Raw genomic sequence first — 20786 nt, 5'->3', positions numbered from 1 at the left:
CTGGCTGTTAGCTTTCTGCCACTGTGAACATCTCATGGCCAAATTCTCTCCATTCCTGGAGTGGAAACACTTACAACCTACTTCAGGGTTGTATGGGTGACGATCTGTCAACTGCTTTGAACACTGCAAATTTCAAACAAATCTTTACCCAGCCAGAGAAATCACGATTCTGTGAAGACAATATTTTAATTGAAATGCTTGTAGTTTTATTTTTGTCTTGGAACAGTTACAGTAAGAATTGTCAATGCAAGTAAGAAGGTTGACAAGACTGAACAACAAGAGTTAAGAAAAGAGATCCTGCAAGACGTCCGCTGTGGGGTACAGACAGGTCCATGTCTTAGTTTTTGGTTGTTCTATTTAGTCTGCCTTCCACATATCTTCAAAAAAGGCCAAGATTAAGGCAGGCTTGCTTGCATTTTTATTTCCCCCCCAAATGAAAGGATCCTTTCAGCAGGAGAGGACTTTGCATCAGGTACTGTACCAGGAGAGCAGATTGACTATCATTTTGGGAGGAGAGGAGGTGGCAGTTTTGGTCCAGATGACACAATGAAGGCTTCTTACATATTATATGCAACTCATTAAAATCTCAGCACTTCTCTGGCCAAAAAGTGGGAGTTCTACACGTGAAGCTGCTACATGCCAGATTAGGTATCTTATTCTGGTGAAGACACAGCAAACATCAACTATACGATGCCATAAAGGCATCCGCTCTAGAACAGCAGCTGAGATTGTCACAGTTCAGCAGGTAAACTGATCCACCTGCCTCTCTCCCTCTACCCCCCCCCTTCAGCAAAGACAACCCTGTGGCACAAACACAGCCAAAAGAATAATGTTGTCCTTGTGAGATAGGTAGGAACTAGGTGGAGCCTCCTACTCTCAGAGCATCAATACCTTGCAGCCAATACATTTTCCTTCATATGTGCAGGAAGCCAAACAGCAAAAAGATTTGGTGTGTCATTTAAAACCCCCAGCTAACTTCAGTGGATTGCTACGTATCATTTGCGAAGAGTTGTTACTCTTATAGTAGTCTTCAGAACCAGAGAAGGTATCTTGGGCAGTTATAAATGAAGAGTTGTCTCGCAGAACAAGCATCCTCCATTGCCCATCTGTGCAGGCACTCAAAAAGTTTAACATGTGATAAGACATCACAGCAAGCAACTGCCTCTACATAAGGCTGCTTGTCAAAGACACTGGCAACACAGACAGAACTATCTACATGAGTAATAAGGTAACCCGGTGTTTGGTGGGGAGCAAGCTGCCACAGAGCAAGCACACAGCGTTACAGCAACTTTTGTTGAACAACCCTATTGCTAGCAAGGGATATCGGGAGGAACAAGCTGAAGCTCATCCTCAAGACGCTCTTTCACAAAATTGGTACAAATTGTGTCCACAGGGTTGCAGTGTGGTGCCCTTAGTAGCAATCTGATGCTGGGCAACTTCCAAGCAAGGAAACTGGGATCTTTGGGGGCCCAGAACAGAACCAGACCCACAAGAACATGACACTCCAGCAGACAGTTGCATTCTTGAAACAACAGAACTTTATTTAAAAACTGTTTAAAAGTAGAAAAAAAACCCTGTCAAGAGGAGTCTGGGTGGAATATGGTTTAGGGCACAAAGTATCTAGAAGGCCACAAGAGAAATAGCACCTCTGATGTTTTAAATAATGGCTTGCTTTTTTGGCATTTGATGAATTTGGGTCTTCCTCTGAATTTCCATAGGGATTCATGCACTACACAACAGTTACCATAAAATGCTTTGCTTTCTACACACATTTAGAACACATAACCACTGGAAGCAAATGAACAAGAAAGAGCACACCAAGCCCAGAGGCTCAGTCTTAGCTGTGGGCAAGATCTCAAAAGGGCCCTCCCCGAAGAGCAGCAATCGACATGGGGGTGGGCGGGCGGGATTTGTTCCACGTAAGAGGGACAGGGTCAAACATGAAATACTGTAATCAAAACTCATCTGAGCACCGCCTTTTCTGCAATATTGGATTTCCTATTTAATGCACACCAATCAATGTTCTTTGCCAGTCGTCAGGAGCACGGGCAAAGGCTTAAACGTTGGGAGGCTAACTCAAGGAGGACACACACAAACAAACAAACAGACAGAGACAGTCTGGAGATCAAGACTGGCCTCAGTGCAGCACTGCAAAACAAAACTACCCAAATCAATACAGTTTAGTCAGCAGGCTTGGAAGAGGAGGAGGAAGGGGGTGCAGAGAGAAATAGGACCCACAAAATTCAAAGGACCAGAGACACAAAAGCAGGTGGTCGGTGAGGGAGGGGACTAGATGCAGGCTGTGAATTAGGTGAAGAGTTTCAAAAGGGATAGCCTTTTTGGTTTGGAAGACACCACATGCCATTGGCCACAGTACAGCAAAACTGAGAGGCCTTCAAGCACATCCGAATCTTATGCATTCTAGTCTTGCAACAGGCTACATACAGTAAAGTCTTTCCCCCTTACGACAGTCAGTGACCAGGAGGGCAGCTCTGAATAGATAGTGGGCTGTTTTAATTACCCCTTACAGAGCCCTTACTGACTTGAGGCGCCAAGCAAGTCCTTCCAAAACAAGAAAGCCAGATGCTCAAACCCCAATATAGAACACACAAAATCTCTCATCACATTACTTCAATTTGGCATCTGGAAGCACATTTTAAGCCCCCTTAAGGCATCTCTTTAATTGCAGAACACATTTCATATTTGCTCAACCTTCCTGCGAAAAAGTCAATCCTGAAATTGCTCCACTACATACTCCCCACAGCCCACAAAAAGAAAAGAAAAAAACAGTACAGCAAACTCTCCACAAATCAGTGCCTTACCAGCAACCAAGCAACTCTGCAAACTCCAAATATCCAACCCCTTGCTTCCAAATTACACCACCTAGATGTTAATACTGCTCTGCTACAAAAAATGAGAAAAGAGCTCTCAAATTAAACCCACTGGAGGGGAGGAAGTATTAAAACTTACGCAAAGTGCACTTCAAGAGGTACTTTTTAATTATGAAAAGAATAAAATGGAGTATTTTAAGCACATGATTGGGGAAAGCTGATTTCTGAATTCTGCTATTGCTGCTCTGCTGGTACAGTCGGTGGACCACTAATACTCCTCTTGCTCCTCTGGTGGCGCTCCTTCATCTGGTATGACAAAACCTTCCTGAAAGGGAAAACAGGAGAGGCAGAGACCATTGCATTAATCAGCAAGCAACAGGAGGGAAATGCAGGATGCCACCTTCCCTTAGAACAGGGGTTGCCAACCTTTTTAAACCAGTGGGCACACTGAGATTTTTTTGAGTGTGCTGTGGGCACCAGTCACAAAATGGCTGCCATGGTGTAACATAAAATTAGAGAGAGTACTGTGCTGGTAGGTCTTTCCTCAAAATTGCATATTCCATATACTGAATTTCTGCCTGCCATACAGTTGCTAATGGCACAAGAGTCCTGTTTTCCCCCAGTGCCAACCCTAAAAGAGCCTAGCCTGGGCAAACAGGTATACGATTGCACTGCAAACTAACAACAACACAGTGAATCCTTAATGAGTGGCTGGCTTTTGGTACTACACAACAAGAGACTTACATAAGCTTCCCTGCAAAATCTGTGCATTTTGCATTTGCCACTTTGCCTTTTTTGTAAAGGGGGTGAGGAGGGCACCTTTTCTGTTGCGGTGCCCTCTCCATGGAACCATCTCTTCTGAATTATGCTGGGCGCTCATATGAATAGTATTTTAGCACCTGCTGAAAACTCATTTATTCCCAAGTCTTTGCTAACCATTAACACCAGTCTGTTTTGGTTTTAGTATCTACACGGTTTGGGTGTTGGTCTTGTAATTTTTGTACTGTGCTGTACACCACTTTGTGGTTTTTAAATGAAAAGTGGTATATGATTATTTTAAAATAATAGCTAAATAACTCCCACTGAAACCAGTGAAAGCTGTACAAGAATACTTCTGAGTGGGCTGAGGAACTGAACTTCTCTCAGTGGGGTTTGCACAGGAGGGATCTTCCTAACTAAACTGTGTCTCAAATGCTGCTGTAGGAGCAAGCATAGGCATAATCTGGAATGTCTAAGCCAGAAATTGGGGAAGCATTCAGCAGATACTTACATCCGTGGCATAAAGAATCTCCACAATCCTTTGAAGAACAGGGTCACTCTCTCCTTCGTTCTCCTGACAGATCAGCTCAATGTTCCTCAGTTTTCCAAAGTAGAAGTCTCTTTCCTTCTCCAAATCTTCCACAGTCATCTTTAATACATTGATCTGCCGAAGAACAATTCACAGTGCTTCTTACAGAGAAAATTCTTGTGCCCAAGAATTGTGCCCAAAAGGGAGGCTTACACATTTAAGGCTGCAATCTTAAGTCTCATTAAACTCAATAGGGCTTGCTACCAAGTAGATGTGCATAGGATTGCATTGCAATGTTGCTCTACCAATGAAATGCAAGCAATCTTTGTGGGTGAATAACTGTAAGAGACAACTTTGTATGTTTTGAGGTTTTAAGCAACATTGTACTCCTCTTAAGCTAGATGAACTAATGGTGTGCAATGTAATGGGTGGGCAGTTTAAGCAGCAGTTTTCAGCACAACTCTTGTGGTAAGAATGGCATGGAAACAACTTCACCAACATCCAGTCCCAAAGCAACATCTGCAAGGTGGCCAGGGCAGTCACCAAATCATGTGGCTCTCCTTACCAAGACCAATTTGGGCAACATAACCACTGTCAACAACTCTCTTCCTCTACACCTTTGGAGTCTATAGCTCGTGAATGTAGATTATAAGTGGAATTCAATGTCACGCTAAGGCATTTTTGCTTGTCAGGTAGAACAATCTCACTTCTCCCCCATGTGAGCTGTTCCGGGGGGTTTCCTGATTCTCCAAAGAAGATTTGGGGAGCGCATGGGGGTGGAGGCAAAGGGGAGGGGAGTCCTGTTGCACTAGCAGTTTTTGTGCTGGCTTCTACGAGCACAACCACTTAGCTGAATCTAGCCCTATGTCTAACAATACTGTTCACATCTCCGTTACAAAGACATCATCAGCACAGAAAACTCCAAGGGATCTCTCCCACGATCATGTTACTTTGTGATACTACATTGCAGTGTATTTGAGAATCAAGACCACCCATGCCGTTAGCCTCTGCTGATCAGTGCAGCCTACTTGCTGGAAGCCCACCTGTTGAATCAATTCAGCAGACTCTTCTTCCCCAATTCCTCCAGGAGCCTTTTTAACCATTGCAGGTGCAGTTTTATTAGCCACTGTTGTTCTCTGTGCAACCATGGGCCTCGCTGGGGCTGCAACACAGAAGGGTATATTAGCTGCCGTTTCAAAATGCCCATTCCACACACCTGTGCTCTACATATTAGCCAACTAAAGTGAAACAGCACCAAAGTGTACCATCCCGTGTGCAGGAAAGCACCCTAACCCTACAGCCTCAAAGAATGCCATCTCCCTGTGAAGTGCTTAGTACCGATCACAGGCTTTACAACCGCTTTCTGTAAGGAAGCAGGGTGGTCTGCTCTTGCAGCCTTCAGTTCTTGAGTTCCCACAAAATTGCCATCACTGCCATCTACAAAAGGAAAGCATTTCTAGCTGTTAAACGCAGACCTGAATTAAGATAAGATAAGATATCTTTATTGTCATTGTCCCCTTGCGGGAACAACGAAATTACTCGGTTGCTACATCCACTCCGATAAAGCATTCCGCATAATCCAAAATTACAAAAACCTAATTAAAAACAGTAAATATAATACAAAATAACAAGTAAAATAAGATGACTTCAAAGTCCAGGCTTTCCATTTACACAGTATAGCACCACATTAGGAGCACTTGGTCACAGGTAAGACACAAGGCAATCCCCTTCCCCTGCTGGGGAGGAGCAGGATTAAAGGGCAGTGTCAAACGGAGGGTGTTTGTTTCCTGTCTGGAGACTAGCACACCATTGTGAAATATAGGAACGACAAATTTCAACAGTAGCCTGGATTTCAACAATAACTCACAGGCATACATTAAAAGGGCTGTGCAGGTGCCAGAGTGTAAATACATCTTCACACAAGCACAACCCTGCACCACTTCTCTGTGCTAAGCGTAACTCCAGATGTGAAGCTGGATGGCACATGGATGTTCATGCCACCGTATGTATTCATACTGGCACGAGAGGCATGAGGAAACAGAGCACACAACAGCGAGTCTCTGCCTCCAACAGAGACTTCCTCTCCAGGCTGCCTCCCAGTCCTCAGGCTCCTTGCTAGCAGCCTCTGGGCAAAAGCAGCCAGAGAATCTGGATCCCGCAAGTCCCTTGCCCAACACACAATGTGAAGGCATCTGATTATGAGAGCCCTGAACCACAAAGCTAGCCTGGTCAGACAGATTTGTCACAGCTTGGCTTACCTGTGCCAGTAGAGCTAAGATTCTTTTTGGGTTTGTTGAGCAGGGGTACGACAAGAGCAGGGGCTGGTGCCGTCTCCTGGCCTTGCCGAGCTGCCACAGGGTCATAGTCTTTCCCATCGTAGTTTGCATCGAAGAATTTTTTGAACCACTGAACAAATTCAAAATTATCCTGGAATTTTCCTTTCACTAATTTGTCCACAGGAATTATCTGAGGGAAGAGAGAAACACACAAACATGTTTCTGAGATGAGTGGACAGAACTCGCCGGCTCCACTTGAGCCAGAGGAGAATAGGTAGGCCCAAGGTTTTCTGCACAGAGGTCGTATTCCAACAAACTCTGGAGTGCATGCAGAGGGCCAATGAGGAAGCAAGCACAGGAATGATATCAAAATAATGTTACAACAAGGAAAGCCAGTTTTTATAATATTCTCTCCCACTCAGTTTAAAAATTGTGATGCAACAATTGTGTCTGATGTTCTTCTGGCCCTGTTAGCCTCTCACCTGCAGTCTTCAATAGACACTGCAAGTTTGAATATGTTATTCTGACATTTTTCTGCTTTAAAGTCAGGTGCAATTGGTAATTTTAAACTGATAATTTAAAATAATGCAATTTTAAATTATGATTAAACTCAATCTACGTTGCTCTCCACCACTGTCGGCCACAATCTCTGTGCACTCTCCCCCACCTCTTATTCTTTCCCCACCACAGAGGTCTGCACCTCTTCCCTGTCTAGCCCCAAGCGAATCCAACTGCAGCTGAAAGCAGCACAATAGGGTAAAGCACCAAATTCAATCACCATACGACATCACATAGCGGACAGGTGAGCAGGGCTGGCCCCAAATGGCCTGGTGGATCTAATTAGGCCTGTGGACCAGAGGTTCCCCATAGCTACTTTTCTGCATGTATACTGGTAGAGTTTATGTGTATGTATGGAAAAACACAGTACAATGTTAAAACAGATTTTTACAGAGTGAGGTAGGAAAGGGGATTTGGAATTTTCTCCTGAGGCCACAAATAATTTCAGAGTTGGTTGGCGCACAGCCTCCCATGTCCTGCATAACTGACACAAAAGGAAAAGTGCCAGAAACCTTTAGAAAATGGACCCATTTAGCCTTTGGTAGTGGGCTGAGTCAGGGTGGGCTGAGATGGTGCAAACTATCCCCAGCCCTCATGAGGAAGCCAGCAATCTTCCATTGCTATTTTCATCAGTACAAAAAGGGCCTACTTGGCACATCACACATGCCCTAACAAAAGCTCAACAGCTGATTTCTTTTCCTAAGGAAAAGCAGCTTAGAGGAAGGTGCTTTCCCCACCAGACATTTCTCTGCTCTTTTCTCCCACCAATTTCCTCCTGTGGGGGATCAAAATGCATAATAATAAATTATTAATTATTAATTATTAATATTATTATTATCTGTTCTTACACACAGTTTTGGAAGCCATGTGTGTGCTGGGTTGGTGAAGGGAAGCATATTTTACAACCAAAAAACAGGCAGAAGCCAAAGAGCCTCCTTTCCCTCTACCACCCTAAACACAGGGATCTTTCGCTTAAATCTACACTATGACAAGGATACCTTCAAGACAAGGGGAGGCAGTTTTGCTTTTGTAGGCTGACAAGTGTTTTTGCACTTGTCTGACAAGTTGCAAAAAGGTAGTTTGGATGTTCTGCCCTTCTATAGAAGACTATGAATTATTAGTCCATGCATAGTAGTCCAGGGAAATGTAATCCTGCTTCTTCTTGGAATTTTCCATTAATTCAGTATTCTTTTAGTTTTAATTCAACAGTGACTATTGTATTTATAGATCTTTTCTGTACAAATCAGGGAAATAGCTTTAAAAGACAGGAACTGCAACTAAGAACAAGATATGGTTAGTTGAATGCAGATGGTATTCAACATTATTTGAATAAATGCACCCAGTTTAGGCCGACCAATACTGTTAGTGACAGAACCCCTGATTTATCAACTTTTAATGAGAGAAACTGAGCAAGTGAATACTGCCTGATGAGTGGCAGCTGCCAAGAATAAGTAGAAAAGATCAGCAATTTAGGACAAAAGCAACACCAAGACTGTAAAAGAAAAGGAATATTTTAAGCCAGCATCCTGAAAACTGTATTTTTCCATAAAGGTGATTCAAAGCAAGTGCATTCCAAGACAAAAGAGCTTACTTTGTCAACACCCATTCGTTTAAAACCTGCTTGTAGGACCTTGTAGTTTTGGATGTATTCGTGTTCCAACTTTGCCTGGAATTTTACTTTCTTCAGTGTTACCGAACCAGGGAACAGCATATCCATAAACTGACAATAAGCAGCGCCTGAAAAGATAAATAAACAGGCACACTAGTGAAAAATTGAACTTGAGCAAGTGGAATGCAACAAAGGCAAGAAGTAATCACCCTCCTGCAACCACATTTCAACAAGCCTGTGGGGGGTGCAGTATGACCAGACATCCACTGTCTCTGGGATTGCAAACCCTTAGAGCAGTCCCTTTTGTTAACAAAGTTTTAAGTTTTGCAAGAAAATCCATTCCCCCATCTCCCACCCAATTCAACAAATAAGACAGGGGAAACCACGAGTTCTACTGCCTTTACAGTTCATGGTTAGCAAAACCAGACCACTGACAAGTCACTAGTCAACATCACTGCATCACATTATGGACAAACACTTCCAAGCCGTGACAATAATTTTGTCTCTTTGCTTGCTTTAGCAAGAGGTCCCTTTCCTCAACCCATGCTACTGCCACAGTAAGACAACCACCTTTCGTTCAGGGATAGATATACCCTATTACATGGGTAGGCGAACTAAGGCCCGGGGGCTGGATCTGGCCCAATCACCTTCTAAATCCAGCCTGCGGAGGGTCAGGGAATCAGCGTGTTTTTACATGAGTAGAATTTGTCCTTTTATTTAAAATGCATATCTGGGTTATTTGTGAGGCCTGCCTTGTGTTTTTACATGAGTAGAATGTGTGCTTTTATTTAAAATGCATCTCTGGGTTATTTATGGGGCATAGGAATTCGTTCATATTTTTTTCCAAAATATAGTCCAGCCCCGACAAGGTCTGAGGGACAGTGGGAGCAGCCCCCTGCTGAAAAAGTTTGCTGACCCCTGCCCTAATATCATTGGCGTTTAGCTGCTCCCCACAAACTGGGACATGTCCAAGCAACAGCCTTTATTCAACACCTGCTAAGTAAAGGCAGTGCTATAAGCCTACACTATTGCTACTGAACAGTTACCTCATTGCTGAGAACCTGTGACTGTGGAATGTGCAGGTGCAAACATTTCCACTTCTCTCAACACCTTAACACTTAAGTCAAACCCATGATCAAAGTCAGTCACAGATTCTAAGAGAACAAGTATCACAAATGAAAAAGCAGACATCTTCTGCAGGAAGGTGGCATGGAACTTTAGCATCCCGGACTATAACATTCCCTGTACCTAAACACAGTGGGCACATTCCACATGGAATATTACCTACACAAGGAAATTTATAAGCAGCTTGAATGAAAAAGAATTCTCCAAGTTGTGCACAGATAAAATGATAGACAAAGCATATCTGCCCTTCCGCATTCTCATAAGGATGTCAGCCTTCCCCAAAAGCAAAATACTTCAGGAGTTGAAAACAAATTCAATGGAGTCACAACATGAGGTAATTGTTATGCATGACTGTTATGTTATGCTTACTCATGACATCTGGAAAATGACTTCACTTGCTGCATGTTGTTTTGTTGTGTTAACAAAGCTCCACAGGTGGTACAATGAGGAAATTACTGTGACTGACCAGTTTGCTTCAGACAGTACAGGAGAACTGTAGTTAAACCAGACTGCAAATAACTATTAAGAACAACATCTCTCAAAGTCTAGTTCTCCTCAAGCATAACAAAGGTGCTTCCGATCACCCTGATGAGGATTTTATTGTGATTACTCAATGACTGCTAACCTTCAAGAATGAGAATTCCTCAGTTCCCATTTCCTTACATCTTGATCCTATTGCTTCCTCAACCACTTCTGTTCTGTGGCAGCCATCAAGTTTCTGTCATCTGTGTAAGCCTGACTACTCCAAAATTAACACACCACTTTATTTTTCCATTTTCATCAAAGCAGAATTTTTATCTTAGCACCAATTCTTCTTCTCTGAGCTCATCATCAGTACCCCCCCCAACAGCACCATGGATGTAGCCATGGATGAGGGCAGCACTGCTCCCCATTGCAGGCAATAAATACTATGTATTAACCTTCTCATCAGTACATTTGCCCAGCCATGTATTCACTTATCCCATTCTTTACACCCTCCTTTTCCATCAATCATTTTTTCACAATGACCATCACTGCCTGCAGTGTGTAGTTCCTAATTCAGGTCTGACTTGAAAGCCCTCCTAGATCTTCTTCAACAATTACAGTGTCTGCACTAATGTTTGTTTCACTCTCCCTTTGCTTTTCCTATTTGTACTGCACATTACAAGTCCACAAACTCAGTTTAACATTAAAAACAAAAACAAAACAAGCAGCATTACAGCTTTGCAACGCAGAAGCTCTGCTACCATCACTATGGATTCATCTCCTTTGAGGTTTATCCACAGTGCATAAGTCTTGTGCAAGCATTGCTAACCTTCCACAGGGATTAATATAGGATTTGAAAAAACAGAACCTAGTTTTATCTTCTGCAAAGCTCAGAAATTCCCTTAAAAAGAGGTGGCCCACATTGGAATTCAGGTGTGGAGCCCAGATAGATTCAGATTGTTCCGCTGGATACATCTCTACTAGGGATGGATGATATATCAATATTTTGTCTCTTACAGGTATGAACTCCGGAACATGATAAAGGTTTCAAAACATTTCACCCTGTAATATATAGAGAATGCACTGCCCAGCTGACCTTGCAGACCCAGCAGGCAGGAAGCAGCACTTTACTGCAAAGTAAATGGCCATTTCCTGCCTGCCCAGAATATCAAAGCATAAGCCCCTGCCTCCTCTCAGCTGGCATTGCCATAGCTGCCAAGTTTTCCCTTTTCTCGCGAGGAAGCCTATTCAGCATAAGGGAAAATCCCTTTAAAAAAGGGATAACTTGGCAGCTATGGGCATTGCAGAGTAAAGGGCTTTACTTTGCAGTAAAAGCTGCTTTATGCCTGCACAATCTGCAAGGCCATGGTTTTGCTATTGCTTTAGTTATGCAGGTTCAAGGCACACACCTCATGTCTTTAAGGCACATACTTAAAGAGTAGACCCAGCACCAAATCAGGCTAAGCACAGAAATCAGGCTAAGCAGGATATCGGGGTCTCTACTCTGCCTGGTGTGTGCCTTAAAGCCCCGTGGATCTTGTCTGCAAAAAAAGAAACTTGGTTTGCTTATTGGAATCTTCCTCAGCACTGCTGTGGGATGCAGATTCCCATCAGCAAAGAAAGTTTCCTCTTCCAATGTGACTTGGGCTCCTGCTTCTGTTCAGGAAATGATGCATCACTTTTGCAGTAAAGACTTTATGCTTTGGAAACTAAGGTGCAGACAATGCTGAAAGTCAAGGCACAACTGGCTGTATGGCAGGTATGAGGAACCTTTGGGCTTCCAGATGCTGCTGAAACTACATCTCCCATCATTCCCAGCCACTGACCACGCTTACTAGGCTTGAAGGAAGTTGTAGTTCAGCAACACCTGGAGGGCTCTATAGCATCTACCACAAAAACCCTTCCATGCCACAAGCAAGGGATAAGAAGCTGAATGTACCTGTAGAAGAGCACACATATTAAAAGCAGATGGTTCAAACAAGCATGCCACACCCTACACAGAAAGGCACAAAAACATTTGTACTCACTTGGCTGTGGAAATTTATTCTGAACTCAATATGAGAAGCAGTTAAGACAAGGCAAGCAAAGCAGAAACCCATCAAAACAGCCTTCTAGCACCCACCACTGATTTTTCAAAGGAAAATAGTAATGCTTTGGAAACTTCAAGCAGCAAGTTCCTCTGCTTTCAGCACTTTTCTTACCGGAGCAAAGCTGCTCTATCTTTGTCAAGTTCAATTGTAAGGACTCGTTGATCCAGGCGAGCATGTCATGTCGACTCAAGTTATCGCTTGTCACCGAAGTGGAATACACATTAACGGCCATTTTCTGCAAGGCGAAATAACCAAGAAGGGATTTCGTTTATACACAGGCTAGTGAACCAGCACCTGTACATCTCATGCTCCAAGGAAGCCTTTTCCAGACATCAAGAGCACAGTCACATCTGTTGGATATAGGCCACCTCCTTAGTAAAACGTTTACTGGAGACAGTCTGGTTATCAGAAATCTGCTGTCTGAGTAATGTGATGAGACTATATTTATACATAGCTGGATGCAAATGCTGTACTCACACTCAGGCACAGCAAGTAAACTTGCTTTATTGTACCAGGAAATACACTGCAATAGGCACAATGATCCATTGCAGGGAAGAGTACTGTAACCCATTATATTTAACAACTGCCTCATAAACATTCTTTTACCAATAATACTCATTCTCTTTCCACAAAATAGCTAAAAGAGTAGAGATGAGATTTAAGAAGAACTCAGATGAATAAATAAGTAGAGAAAGAGGCAGAAAGAGATTAGGAAAGGTTGAATGGATGCACTGGGTCTTCAAGAAAGATGAGGTGATCCATTTTAGGCAAATACACATACTGTAACAGGAAAGTTTAGTGGTAGATTCTAGGCATTGGAGGAAGAAGAGATGACAAAATGCAGCCCACTGGTACATTTTTATGCCCAATATGAAAGCAGCTGTTTCAGGAGAGGGCATTAACTGCTTGTTCACATTTCACCCAAAATTAAATGGCAAGATGTTTTTACACTAATGAAATTTAACTTGTGTGGTCAAAATAAAACAGTCTGGTTCAGAAACACATAACAAAGCAGACTTCCTACTAATACTGGCAATGAACTCTATGGGCCTAGCCAGTCACTTTGGTTTAGCAGGCCATATACTGAGGCTGCATTCACTACAATGGCAGGGATTAGTGGAAGCATCCGTCTTGCTATCTTACCACAGATGCGTATCTATTTTATGAACAGGAGAGCACCCCCAACCGAAGGATCGTGTTCCACACAGGCTTGAGTGAGCTCCACTTTCCAGGTAAAAAATGTGGCATTCCAGAAACACACCTGGGAGTCTTTGCAGGAGCGCCTGTGCTATGGTTCCCTTTCCCTTCTCACAGGGGAAGTGGCCCGACACCCCCAGCCCCCTCCCAGGCATGTGAATTGTCCGTGAAACTCGAGTTCCCCATGAGTGGGAGGGAACAAGCCTTGAACGGTTGCCAAAAATCCGCAGTGAACAGTAGCTATGTGCTCTTCTCAGGAGCAGAGAGAGAAGCTTGGAGAAGCAAACTAGGCCAAGGCTGAGCGAGAGGGCGAGCGGGGCGGGGTACGACCCTTGCAAGGAGGGCTACGGAGGGGGGGGGCTTTGCTGGGCAAGTGCCCCCCGTTCCTTGCCCACCGGGCCCAGGGGGGTCCCCCGACATTTCCGCAACTGACCTATCCTCTCAAGACCGGAGAACTCAAAGGTCCTCTAGACGCAGCAGGACCTACACCTGCCCACCCATCCTCATGGCAACACGCCGGCGGAGCGACGCCGCCCCCAAGTCAGCCTCCCGCCTGCCCCCGTCCCCGGGGCGGGTCCCCCTCCGGGGCTCCCTCTGCAGCTGCTCCCCCCCTCCAGCCACCCACCGGCAGGTAGGTAGGCGGAGGAGGGCGCCTCTTCCACGCCCAGAGAGACCCAGAGGCGAGGCTGAAAAGAAGCGCTGCTCTATTTGCATAAAAACCGCACTCATCAGCATATGCAAATAGCACGCGGAATGTTCTATTCCCACCCCCACCCACCCCGCGCGAGACGCGGCCTTTCGCTCGCGGCCGGAGCGAGGAGGGCGGGGCCCGGCCCGGCTCAGATTCGACTCTCCTTGCCTCCTCGCCAGGCCCAGCCGAGGCGGCCGCCGCCCTCCCTTTCTCCTCAGCCGCCACCAACGGACGGACGGACGGGTCTCCGCCGCCGCCGCGCCCTGCCCTCAGAGCCCGTTACCTCAGTCGCTCGCCGTTCAAACCGGCCCCGCCCGCCTCGTCCGGGATATAGCGTCACGCGGGCACGCCGGCGGGCTGACGTCACTTCGGGGAGGAAGGAGAGCCGCGCACGGCCGGGAGGAGGGGCTTCCCGAGGGGAAGAGGCGGGGGCTGTTACGCTCCGGTCGGTTTCCACGCCCGCCCTCCGTTGCTGAGAGACCGCTTGAATGACAGAGCGGCTGACCACTTGGCGCAGCGGCGGGAGGGCTGTGAGGAAAAGCGCATGAACGGCTCCGCCCCTTCTGGAAAGCCAGCCCCGCCTCCTTTAACAAAGCAGCGAGCTTCAGGGTCTTGGGTTCGAAACCCACGTTCGGCTAAAAATTCCTGCGTTACAGGGGATTGGACTAGATGACCGTCTGGCTCCCTTCCGACTCTAAGATTATATAAATCTAAGATTTGCTTTTTCCCTCAGAGGGCCACGCCCCCTTTGTACCCAGTTCTGTTCAGACTTTATTACGGCTGGTTTTTGTAACGAGTGTCATGGAGCCGTCAGGCCTGCGCGTGTGAACGCTCCCTGCCTGCGCGTGTGGAGAGGCACCGAGAGCTCCGCATGACAAAGCGCCCGCGGCTTCCTCAGCCGTAGACTATTAACCGGGTCCTTTTCACGCAGCAGGAACTACATTTCCCCGCGTGCCTCTGAGGGCGCACTCGTTTCTCGGTTACGCGAGTCCGCCTTTCCGGCCGCGCATGCTGGGTAATATAGTCCATCTGGGTAAAGCCAGTGGGATGACGCGCCGGCGGCCGGAAGTAGTTCCCGAGGGATGCTGGGAAGTGTAGTCAGATAACGCCATTCATCTCTATGGAAACCATACATACCACCACCCCGCTTCGGGCCTTTTGAGCATCCGCTGCCACCATTTTTTCCAATGGAAATAAGGGCGTCCTATTCAGTCATCATCATAATAAAAAAATATTATTTATATGCCACCCATTAAACATTAAAAATCAGATGGAAGGCAGGATAGCTGTTGGTCTCCTAAAGGTTGCATGGCTACTTGGCTCAGGGGTCAGATAACTCAATTCCCTCCAACATTTCTCCAATGGAAATAGGGGATTCCTAAGGAAAAGCGGGACATTATGGGATCAATTCAGAAACTGTAAATCCGGGACTATCCCTGGGAAATAGGGACACTTGGAGGGTCTGCTACTGCAGCAGTGGAATAATACTGTGGGGTTTTTTTATTTAAAAATAAAATAAAAATTGGAATGAGCCTTTCCCTCTCCCCCCCCCCACAACTCCCACCCACAGAAGGTGCAATACTGAGTTGCCTTACAGAAGGAACAAGAGAGATTTGTGGCACCTTCAATCAATATAGTCACAAGCCAGGCTTTGCCACATGCTGTTTGCTGGGTCTGATGGGAGTTGTAGTCCCAACATCTGGAGGTTACCAGATGTCATGGTTTGCAAGTGCAGAAAGTTTAAGATGTAGAGATCTTTTCTATTCTATTTGAGTCAAGGAGGTTCTGGTACTTTCTCTGTGTGACACAAGCTACAAGCTGGAAGTTTCTAGCTGAAAAGCAAATTTCCATTCTTCCTGTAAACAAGCAGAAGGTTCCTGATGTTTGGGTTGTTTCTTTAGAGATGCTGAACAGCTGGCTTAAACTGGTCCTGTTAATCTCTTTCTCTCAAGGTCATGCTCACTCCATCTATCTTTTCTTCTTGGTTCTCTCTATTTCGTTCCTGTGCAGTGATCTGTACATAGTATGTTTAAGGGCTACATTTTAGTCTTATTGTAAGTTTAAATTCAGTTTTTATTGCAACTGGGTCTTTTCTTAACAGGCTATGCCAATCCTGAAGAGTTGGATTCGTGAGCTGCCTTCAATAAATAATTACAGGATGAAGCGGATTGTTTCGGAGTTGTTGTTGTTGTTGTTTTTTGAACCCTGCATTGTGTTTACTGTGCTAACTAATGTTGATCTTGTTATGGAGCAAAACCATGTCACCAGATTGGCTAAGGATGGCACACACTACCATGGTTTGATGCCACATGCATACAGACTTAAGGAAACTTTAGTGCTTCTCCTTACCTGACAGCTAAGAAGTGAATTTTGTATAAGTTTTGTTAAATAGTTACATCGTTTCATGCACTGACTTCCCATCCACACATCCAGTGTGTTTGTTCAAACCCTTTTCTGCTGAGTTATATATCAAGCACTTATATGTTACAGGAGAATGAATAAGGAAATCGTATGCCAGAACAAATGTGTGTTTAAGTCTTTTAAAGTGCTGCAAACTGCTTTTTAGGAGTGTTGTGGAGATTGCAACTGAATAGGGAAAACTAAGCCATTTGATTTTATATGCCTGTTGTCTTTGTCCATGGAGTTTTCTTTGCAGGGATACTGGAGTGGCTTGCCAGTTCCTTCTCCAGGTGGATCACATTTAGTCAAAACTCTCCACTATGACCTGTCCATCTTGGGTGGCCCTGCACGGCATAGCTCATAGCTTCTCTGAGTTATTCAAGCCCCTTCACCATGACAAGGTAGTGATCCATGAAGATGGTGACAGCAGTCACGGAATTAAAAGACGTCTGCTTCTTGGGAGAAAAGCAATGACAAACCTTGACAGCATCTTAAAAAGCAGAGACATCACCTTGCCAACAAAGGTCCATATAAAGCTATCCTTAGCATGAAATAACCGAGACTGGATCTGCAGTTTGTTTCCCTTCTTTTCAACATTCTCTTGGAATGCCAAACTCTTGTGGCTGGACCGACTTTAATCCTATTGCCAACAAAGATGCAAACTTGTGTGCATTCCCAATATCCCCCAGCCACCCACTCCTCCAGGGAGAGAAGTAAACCACTCCCAATTAAGACACACCATTAAATAAAGAGAGAACGAACAAGTGGGTGCTCAGTTATAGAACACTGACTTTAATTAAACAATGGAAATTTTTTGAGGTAAACGCTTTAGAAACCAATTATTTTCATTTCCAGTAAAAAAACCAAAACCAAAACACACAAACACAGAAAAACACAACAGCACCCAATTTCCCCTTTGCAAAGGCTCAGATGTTCACTTTGGTACTGAGCTTCTGCATCATGAAGCTCATAAAAATCAAAACAATAGAAACAAACAAAAAGAGCAAAACAGTCATATGTTTTTATAAAAACGATACTATAAAAAAACAGTTTTGGCATAAAAAAATTCTAAAAATATAGCACCAACTAGAGACAAGGAAACCTTATAAAACTTTGTCACAACAACATGCCTGAAATGCAGCTTTAAAAAGAGGCAAACATGCAGTAAAATAGTGGATTTTGCCCAGGAACAGACATTATAGTTATTGCTACGTTTTGTGCAAGTTTCACAAGTAGACCGTCTCCTCCTTTTTCTACCTTGCTTCCTACAACTTGTCCTCCTCTGATGAAGGGTCTTTCAAGTCTTACTGTTTTTAGCAAAGAAGCCTAAACTTGTTGAAATGACAGATACGCTATTGTGGTCTGCAAAACAAAATAATAAAAGAAAATAAAGGACAAGAAGGCACATATGGTTAACTCCCTTTCTTGAGTTACATACATTTCCATTTCCATTCCAGCAGTTTGATTTCCATGGACAAAGCTTGGGCTCAGAGGAGCCCGTGTGGCTCCCTGTTTTCTTAAGATCCATTCATATGGCAGGAAAATCAGCAGAATTCCAGCACATGGGAGGGCCGTGGTTTCAAGACCAGGTATTCCAAATAAGCCAAACCTGGTACCCGCACCTGTAATGTGTCCTCCGAGGCATCTCTGCTCAAGATTACTGGCATTCATTTGCAAGGAGAAAGTACACACTCCAGCTTATCGCCAAGACAGCAGTTCTCAAAATGTAGGAACAATTCACGACTCCAACATTGGCAGTTCCTTCAGCGGTGGCACAGATGAGAGAGATGATACCTGGGTCAAGCAAAAGGTTGAGGAGGAGGAGGAGGAAAGCTTCCTTCTCTGGTCCGAATCTGCTTCCCTGAGCTGTTCCTGAAGGACCCAGGCGGTGAGAGAGAACTTCCACAGCCAATAGCCCAATCTGATACAATGCCTGCTGGAGATAAATCTGGGCAAAGCAGACATTGCTGCAGCTACGTTGGGGACCAGAGGAGTCCATCTCTGGCATACTTAGTATGTTTCCTGAGCAACATATTTTTGGCTGTCGTTTAGTGAGGGAGCTTGGATCTGTACCTTGAAATACTGATGGCACGTGGGGAAACAATCCTGAACAATCTGCGACATGACCACCAGGAAGGTCTCCTGCTCACAAGCCAATGGAATGAAAGAGAGGCGTGTGTGCCCCCCAGTCATGCCCTTCTACTTGCTCTCATTCCTATCAGTGGGATAGGAATGATTCTTATTTCTTGGCCAGACTGCTACCCATTCCACTTGACATCAAGTCAAGTGATATGGCAACCTCCGTAGCAGTCTTCCCCAACCTGGAAGCCACCCGATTGGGAGAAGCTGCTCGAGAGGTTGTGGGCTAGAACACCACATCCCCACAGCAGTAAGTGTGGATCTGTCTGATCCAAAAGAGTTCTTTGGCAGGTGGCACAGAACCAGGAGGAATGTGAAAGGATCTCTCCAGTTGCATCCTCCATGGGAAAGAACCCATTGAGCTGCCTCATATGCACTGTATCAAACGCTACTTCTTAGCACATGGCAGAGCCGTGAAAGGACCTACAAAAACAAGTTGCCCCAGCAGAGGGATGTCATTTCCTTTCCGTAACAAGGTAATGCCAACTGAGGGGTGGGGTAACAAAGCGAACATTCACGAGGAAAATAGCAGCATCGATAAGTTTCAGACCTGATGTTTTTTTAAAGATAGATTAGTAGTTTAAAAGTATACCTGGATGCATTTGGCAAAGTTGGCTGGTTGGTTTTCTTTTCCTCTAGCTACTATGATTATCCCACACTTGTGTTTCAGCTAAATTCCTCTTGAGGAATTTCCACCATTCACACATAACGCTGAAAAAAGCAGCAGCCAAGTGTCTTGATTTTTTAAAAAAGTTTTGTGTGTGTGTGTGTGTATATATATATATGTGTGTGTGTGTGTGTGTGTGTGTGTGTGTGTGTGTGTGTGTATGATGTTTAAAAAGAACGATAAAAAGGAGAGGAGTCTCCTCATCATATCCTGATTGTTCCAGTGTACAAAATGCAGCGCGGCAGGATTGTTGCTGCAAATTTTGGTTTCTTCATGATTGTCCCTGGAGAGATTCTGTCGCTCATCCTTTTTAAAATTATTTTTTCAAGTTTGTGGGGTTTTCGTACAGCCCGTCAGAAAACTGCCTTTCAGTCAGGCAGCGACTGACATTGATCTTAGGGGGAATGGTTGGCTAATGCTGCAGTCGTGTCCCTCCACAGACACAACGGCATTTTTGCACGGTGAGTAAACAGAGGTCTTTTGACCTTTTAGAAATGTCAGCATTGATGGAAAGGAACATTTCCATCCGTCTTTTCCTTCCAGTCTCCATGGTGGTGCTTGCAGAGGGTGGTGAAGGGGAGATGCTGTGCTGTGGGTCGCACTTGCAGGAGGGCGTCGTTCCAAGCTCTTTGCTGCCCTCCTCTCCCAAGGCTGCTTGCTCGAAGGAGACCTGGGCACCCCACCTGCTCCCTAGTCGCAGGCAAAATAATCCTTGAGTGGAGCAAACAGGTGGCGGATGACCGGGACACTCCATGCCCTTCCAAGAAGCTTCTGGCGAGTTCCACGCCCCATGTTGGACAAGTCGGTGTAATGGTGGGGGAAGCCAAAGATCCTGTGTTAGCAGCAAAGAGTGTGGTTAGCTTAGTTTCTCTGATTTGCCTTAAAAAAGGGGAAATCCTAAAGCAATGTACAGCCACTAAACCAGGGGTCAGCAAACTTTTGCAACCGAGGGCCGGTCCACTGTCCTTCAGACCTTGTGGGGGGCCGGACTATATTTTGAAAATAAATATGAACAAATTCCTATGCCCCACAAATAACCCAGAGATGCATTTTAAATAAAAGGACACATTCTACTCATGTAAAAAAAACATGCTGATTCCCGGACTGTCTGCGGGCCGGATTTAGAAGGCGATTGGGCCGCATCCGGCCCCCGGGCCTTAGTTTGGGGCCTCTGCACTAAACCTATAATCAAATTACATAAGCAACATGAAACCTAGCAACAGACTATCGTATGCCAGGGAAACAAGACGTCTCTGCCTACTGCAGAAACATCGATGAAGGTGGTGCCCAGATGGCAGGACTGGCCCAAGACACTTTGGCACCTGAGGGAAACCGCAAAATGGCATCCACCTGCCCCTCGAGGGAAGAAGGGGTGAGCGAAGATGTATGTCTGGAACAAGATGGGGAAAAGGTTCCACACTGGGAAGAACGGTGGGAGGAAACTGGCAGA

The 20786-nt window shown here is 45.0% G+C and overlaps 2 protein-coding genes across 3 annotated transcripts in view; both read right to left on the bottom strand.

Moving 5' to 3' along the window:
- Positions 1-1515: 1515 nt before the first annotated feature.
- On the bottom strand, positions 1516-14526 carry MAPRE1 (microtubule associated protein RP/EB family member 1). Of its 2 annotated transcripts, none has more exons than XM_035123105.2 (7): positions 14414-14526; positions 12354-12477; positions 8545-8690; positions 6378-6585; positions 5163-5281; positions 4102-4254; positions 1516-3156 (listed from the first exon to the last, which is right to left on the bottom strand). In XM_035123105.2, the coding sequence occupies exons 2-7, from the start codon at positions 12472-12474 to the stop codon at positions 3100-3102; spliced, it is 804 nt and encodes a 267-aa protein (XP_034978996.1). In that variant the 5' UTR covers positions 12475-12477; positions 14414-14526; the 3' UTR covers positions 1516-3099. The 2 variants fall into 2 exon arrangements, with proteins under 2 accessions (XP_034978996.1, XP_060133386.1); XM_060277403.1 differs by lacking the exon at positions 14414-14526 and adding an exon at positions 14065-14160.
- A 1819-nt stretch (positions 14527-16345) lies between these two features.
- DNMT3B (DNA methyltransferase 3 beta) overlaps positions 16346-20786 on the bottom strand; it is a 56260-nt gene continuing 51819 nt past the window's right edge. Inside the window, exon 21 of the mRNA XM_035122933.2 lies at positions 16346-20168. Coding sequence (XP_034978824.1) covers positions 20027-20168 — 142 coding nt within the window. The 3' untranslated portion in view covers positions 16346-20026. The remainder of the gene's footprint in view (positions 20169-20786) is intronic.

Source organism: Zootoca vivipara, chromosome 7 (genome assembly GCF_963506605.1).
Source record: "Zootoca vivipara chromosome 7, rZooViv1.1, whole genome shotgun sequence".
In the NCBI taxonomy this organism is placed as follows: domain Eukaryota; kingdom Metazoa; phylum Chordata; class Lepidosauria; order Squamata; family Lacertidae; genus Zootoca; species Zootoca vivipara.
The sequence above is the reverse complement of the archived record's forward strand: the minus strand, read 5'-3'. Positions and strand labels throughout refer to the sequence as shown.